Source organism: Trypanosoma grayi (genome assembly GCF_000691245.1).
Source record: "Trypanosoma grayi strain ANR4 Tgr_970_V1, whole genome shotgun sequence".
Taxonomy (NCBI): Eukaryota; Euglenozoa; class Kinetoplastea; order Trypanosomatida; family Trypanosomatidae; genus Trypanosoma; species Trypanosoma grayi.
Genome location: NW_008826589.1, coordinates 1 through 6,313, shown reverse-complemented (window position 1 = coordinate 6,313; position 6,313 = coordinate 1). Strand labels below are relative to the sequence as shown.

The 6,313-nt window shown below is 55.5% G+C and overlaps 2 protein-coding genes across 2 annotated transcripts; both read right to left on the bottom strand.

Moving 5' to 3' along the window:
* Positions 1 to 1,108, bottom strand: DQ04_09701010 (hypothetical protein; the record flags this gene model as incomplete). The annotated part of the gene is made up of 1 exon (XM_009316024.1): positions 1 to 1,108. A coding segment is annotated over one exon (1,108 nt), but the record flags the coding sequence as incomplete, so codon positions are not given.
* Positions 1,109 to 1,301: 193 nt separating this feature from the next.
* Positions 1,302 to 4,280, bottom strand: DQ04_09701000 (vacuolar protein sorting protein 16; the record flags this gene model as incomplete). The annotated part of the gene is made up of 1 exon (XM_009316023.1): positions 1,302 to 4,280. The coding sequence occupies one exon, from the start codon at positions 4,278 to 4,280 to the stop codon at positions 1,302 to 1,304; it is 2,979 nt and encodes a 992-aa protein (XP_009314298.1).
* Positions 4,281 to 6,313: the final 2,033 nt, after the last annotated feature.

The window sequence follows — 6,313 nt, the reverse complement described above, 5'->3', positions numbered from 1 at the left end:
CACTGATGGTGTTGCTGTCAATCAAGTGGTTGCCCGCTTTGCTTTCAGACAAATGTTTGACGGTGTCGCCCTCGGCCACGTTACTGGGGACATGACTGTCGACCTCACTCTTCTCGCTGCTACCGACAACCGAGTGGCTTCCAGTGGAGTCCGGTGTTTCGGCATCNGCGGCTGAATCATTCTCGGTTCGCTGCTGCTGTTCCTGTCCCATATGTTTAATATTCGTGTCAGGGTTTCCTTTTGCGCTGTCAATCCTGCTGCCATGCGCTGCCGCACCCGGCGTGGCTGGAGAATCGCTGCTCCCAGCATGGCTGACCCCAGCGCCCGCGGTGGTGTGCTGGACGTCTCTGCCTGCTGCGGCGCCTTTATCCATCGAGCCTTTCACGTTCCCAGGATTTTGAGCGTCCTCATTCGGTCTGGCTGGTTGGCCTGGTGCCACCTCTCCACCACCAGTGGCTTGTGAAATCGGTTCGAGTGTCTTGCTTAACGATTCCACTTCCTCTAGCAGTTTGACGGATGCCTCTGAAGTCTGTAGTTTGTGGAGGGCCTTTTTCATCGCCTGTACAACCAACGTTACGTTCTGTCTTGCGCTCTCAGCTCTCAAGTCAGCGTTGGCCAAGAAACCCTGTAGATTTCTGAAGTGTTTATAAGCGTCTTGAAGACTTTTTGTATCCGTCTGCGCCGTGCTCAAAACCGAATTATATGATGTAAGTGCTTCTTTCTGATCCTTCTGCATTGAATCTACATGCCGTTTTATTGCATTCATCGGCTGCTGCACGTCCGGCATCGCGTCGGCCGCCCTCCCCGTGCCCACAACCTCGCCGTGGCTTGCAACGGCATTCTTTTTCAAGGCTGCATTTGTTTGTTTGATCAATTCCTCCGCTCTTGTCAAGTACTTAGTTGCCCTCTCAACAGCCTTGTCTATCGCACCCTTCGTCTCTTTTGTTTTCTGCTTTATCTGATCCAGTGTCGTCCCTTTAGGCATCTCCGCAGGAGAAGTCACCCTCGATACCTCAGGTGGCCTCTGCTGCACCGCCGCCACGCACCCGCAGGCGCAGCACAGCGCGAGGGAAAGCACAAACAGCACGTGGCGCACCGTCACCGTCATCACTTCGCTTCAGGTCGCTGGTCTGCGCGGCAGAGAAAAGGGAGAGAGAGAGAGGCACACGGAGAGTTAGACACACACAGAGAGAGAAAAAAAAGCGGCATAAAAGGCACAGCAAGCCTCTTACACTGTTAAACTTTCTCAAAGCAAATATAGATCGATAGGTTTTTACTTGCACCAACAGAATAGTGCCCACTCAGCTGAGTTCCTGCAGGCGTCGTTCTCCATATTCCTGCGTCGCCGTGTCGCGTGTCTTTCTTATGATCTGCTGAATGAGTGACGCGTCGCGTGCGTGGAATGCGTCATCGATGGCCAGCCGCGGCTGCTCCAACTTCATGAACCACTCCACACGCTTTGCGACCCCGTCCAGATGCGGAACGAATCGCAAGGCACATTCAGCCTGCGAACGGTGGGCAAACTGCTCGACAAACGGCAAATAGCCGATGGGCGGCCTCGTGACGAAGCGGCCGCCTGAAGCCCCGCCAAGTCCCTCAGCTTCTGCCCAGCGCCCGGCGTCACAGAGTGCGAGCAGCTTTGTGTACGTGTACTTTTTCTCACTGACGTGGTACTTCACTCGCAGCTCCTCCGCACGCTTTTCGCCGCCGTGCAGGAAACACAAGTAAACTGTGCGCACAACGCTGCAGTGGCGAAATCGGGGGTCATGGTACTCCGCGGCGAGCTGCTGCTGTGTTTGCAGGAGTTCGCGGTGGAGCGAGAGCCACCGCCATTCCTCCTCCAGCGTCTCTGCAGAAAATGGCGGGAACACCAACGGGTAGTTTGCCGCGGTGGCAGCTATGGAGAACTTCCCCCCGGCAACTGAACGCAGCTGCCTACACCGCCCCAACGCTGCAACAGCGTCGCCCAATGAGGGAGGCGCCATTTGCTTCAGAATCGACGAGAGACGTGATGCTGCAGCCAGATTGATACCACTGATGCCCTTGTTATCCATCGATTTATCAATGGTTTCGTCCGCCTCTTCTTTCCGTGGTGTCAGCTTCTCCTTTCTCGCCTCGCCGTCGGGCGCACCCGAAATCCCCTCAACAGCCCGCGCGATGCTGCAACGTGCATGGTAAAGTGCCAGCGTGGCGTCGCCGTGCCTCGTGCACATCTCCTCACAAATCTCCTTCCATGTCGGTAGTATATGCCCCACCAGAAGTATCCATGCAACCGCTGCTGGGTAATTCAACAGTACACTAAAGAGTTTGCCTCGATCCTCCACTGACGCCACTGCCTTTGCGAGTGCCAGATGGAGCAAGTCGGCATCATCACCCATAGCTGCCCACTGCATAGCGAGTTCCCACTGACCAAGGAGCAGGAAGACGGTAACTTTACTGTGTGCACGAAAGTCTTCGTTAAGAAGTGTGGTGGCGAGCGTGCTTCGACCTGTGCGGAATGCGGTCAGTGAGCACTGAACGTAGCTGGAACCAGGATAACGACCGAGCACCTCCCGGACGTGCGCGTGCACAGTGGCATCATCAAGTGAGGAGTCCCGCACCTTGTAGCACGCCCATTGTGAGAGCAGACGCAGCGGCTTCATACAGAGCGCGCTTGCAATATCGAATGCTAGCTGGAAACAGCAACGATTCGTGAGGCGGTCCACCAGCACTTGTGCCTCGGATGGGGCGAGCGTGCGCATATGCTCCGACCCTGCCAGGGCGCAATACTGCCGAAACGAGAGCGGCATTCGGCACCCCGGGTGGTTGCGCACCGCATGCAGCACACGCAAACGCCGCACGACATCTACAAACGTGTCGGAGTCGTACTGCCGGTTTACTTCATTCGCGAAGGCGGCCGTGAGGAGTAGGAGATGCTGCTGGTCGGGGGAAAACTCATGCGCAGCGGCATCGATGATCTCATCCAGCACCTCTGCGAAGGCGGTGTTGCCCCACTTCGATAGCAAGCGGCGCACTCTCGGCAAGCGGTTCACCGCGTCAGCATGCGCAGCAACTAGATGCGCGGCACGGCTCAGCGGCTTGATGCGGCAGAGACTGGCGAGGCTCCGTGGCACCTGCTCAATGAAGTAGCACGCCAGCTCTGTAATGACGCGCACGCCGTCGACCTCAGCCACAGTTGCCACACGGCCGCTGCCCTCTAGCTCCCAGTCAAGCCTCTCGCACCTCACTGACGCCTCAGGGAGTGTCGGAATTAGGAGGGAAAACATCGGAGCGTCGGCGCGGGAGCGAGAGCCACAGTGAACACTGGGATTGCTGAAGTGGAGCATGACGAAGGAGGGCCCGCACCACTCCATCTTTGACGGCTTCTTGCTTTGTGGGCCCAACAGAATGGAGAAGTCAACAGACTTCATATTGCTCGATATTACGTACAAAGCGGCGCAGTTGGTGTAGAGCGCGATGTGAGACCCGTTGTGGTTCACCTTCATCGCCACAGCACCGCCGGGAACGCGCCGACGCAATTTCTCGCTGTAGTCAAGGCTAGAGATGAAGACGTGCAGTATACTGTCCCCTCGGCGGTGCCGTGGCATCGTTGCCACGTAGAGCACTGTTTCGTCATCATCGTTCCACTCGGCGGGGATAAAGTCCATGGCTGCCGGCTGGCTGCCAAGCTCTAGCAGCACAGGATCCAGCACCCGCGGGCCGCGGCGCTCTTCATGCAGAACACCGCGCAGCCACCCGTCCTGGTCGATACAGAACAGCCCCTCAGCGCGCATGCACGACAACACCGTCGGCGTCACGCGAAGGCCCAAAACAGAGGATGAGGTGGACGCAACGTCCTGCAGACGAATCGTGCGTGACGACACGGCGGCGTCCCGCCTCGCTGTGGAGCCCCCGCCCGCAAAACTGCTGTCGAAGAAAACGCATGCCTGCTGCTCCGTCAGGACGACGAGGCTCTCCTCCTTCGTCCATCCCATGTCGATGGGTGCGCCAACGTCCGCCGGCACACACACGTTCGCCTGGAACTCCCCAGCGCTCGTGTACACCCGCACCGCCCCACCACAAGCGGTGGCGTCACTGCTCGTTAGGGACGGAATGACGGCAACAGATCCGCCAAACGGTGCTGCACATACAAAATCGCACCTTGCGAAGCTAAAGGGGGCGCCATCTTCCTCCGACGACTCTGCTACACCGGCATCCCAGTGCATTTGGTCATACAGAGTGAGCCTTCTGCAGTACAGCTCGGAATTGAAAGGAAACCATTCGCCTAGCCGCTCTGCCATTCCACATCCACGCGATGCAGTGACTTTGGCACCAACTCCTCTTCAGCGAACACAGAGAGAAAGAGAGAGAGAAACAACGGCCAAGACAAAAAAAAATCATTTTATGAGCAAACAGCCACTCCCCGACGCATGGATTACCACTTGCGACACCGTTCTCACACGACCCAACGCCATCAACTTGACGCACAGACACACGCACACATGGTGCGATCCACAGTGGGACTTACTGTTGCATAACACCCCCACAAAGCACCACGGTTTCATGCAAATAAAGAAGACATCCCACCCGGGCACCTCGCCGTGGCACACTTACGCACTCAGTCACCCGCATGAAATCAATACCAACTGCAGGAAGAAGGATATCCAATGACTTACTGCTAGAGAAGCAGGGATGTAAACTACGACAGCTCGCAAAAACACAGCGTTTGACGAGACCAGCAAAAGATAAAACGGTACAAAAAATCCAGATGATTAAAAACCAAACAGACAGACTAAGCCCATCAGCAGCCAAGGCAGAGCAACGAATGCGATCACACCAACAACAGCACCAGCCACGCACATACCAATGTGTGCGGCCAGCAACTTGTGCCGTCGCTTCGTAAACGGCTGCTAGGGTGCCCACACCTCCACGTACTACCGCTGTGGTATCAAAGCGCCAACTCATGTCCGCTCGCGTAAACTTTTCCTCTGTGCCATCCACATCAAGCTTTGCCCACATATTCAGCAGGGGCAATCTCGGCATTCAGAGTCACATCTCGTCAGCGTTATAACACTCACATTCGCCTGGCCACACGCTCCAAGAATTGAACGAGCATCTTTCCTGCCCCATACTCACCGCGGTACAGGAAGTTTATTGCATGCTATGGTCTTACTGCTGGTGGCCTCACGGCTCGGGGCACAGCCCCGCCACCCTTTCCCCCACTTCCACATTCCTTGTCCTTCTCCCCTCTGTCTTCGCACGTCTGGCAGTCCCTCAATCAGCCCTTGTCATACCTTCGATCATCATCCCTGGCCACAGCTGTGCAGCCACGTGATTACCCACCCCAGGTATCGTCGCTAAGACCCTATTCGAAGAAAACACTGTTTTCTACAAAAAAAAAAAACAAGCCATTCCAAAGCATCTTATGTCCCTGCAAGGCCATCGGCAAAAAACTGCTCTTAGCCAAAATAGTATTGCGCAACACCTACACCATCTCTTGTCGCAATAATGCGCTTCGCTTCGCATTATCCGACTCCGCAGCGTAGCAGCTAAAAAAATTCGATGGTGGGCCGTTATCACTCTCCAACGCCCGCTCGCTTAGCTTCACCGCACTAACAACGTATATATTTGCTTCGCATATGTCCCTCTCACCTAAACTCCACTCAGCACAAAGGATTATAGCCGCGAATGTAGTTCGGTGCAAGCGCCACGCACCCGCAGCCGCAGCACAGCGCGAGGGAAAGCACAAACAGCACGTGGCGCACCGTCACCGTCATCACTTCGCTTCAGGTCACTGGTCTGCGGGGCAGAGAAAAGAGAAAAAGAGAAAGAGAGGCACACGGAGAGTAACGCACACAGCGAGAGAGCGGCAGCCCACACACACAGTAAGAGGGCACATCAGACCATCACCCAAAAAAAAACCGTAAAAGAAAAAATATGAATTAGGGGACAAGCCCATCGCCCCACGGAAAGAAAAAAGACCACAAAGAGCCCCCAAACAAAGAGGGAAGAGTTATGTCCATGGCCCAAGTGCACACGTACGCCTGTATACGTGGGCGCACCTTGCATCCTGTCGTCCAACGAAGGGCGTAGAACAAAGTACGCACTGGCACAGCAACGAAAACAAGATTCGTTCCAAAAAAGATTGGGGTACGACCACGCAGTCCCGCAGAAAACTCGGCTCTCACACACAGCCTGAAAAGGACGCACCGCAAACAAAATGTACACAGAACAATGAGCACAGTGCCTCGGGTATGAAAACAACTGCTCCAAGGCCGAAGCGCAGAAGCAACAAACAAAAAAAAGGCGACCAAGAAACCCCAATCGCTGAAAA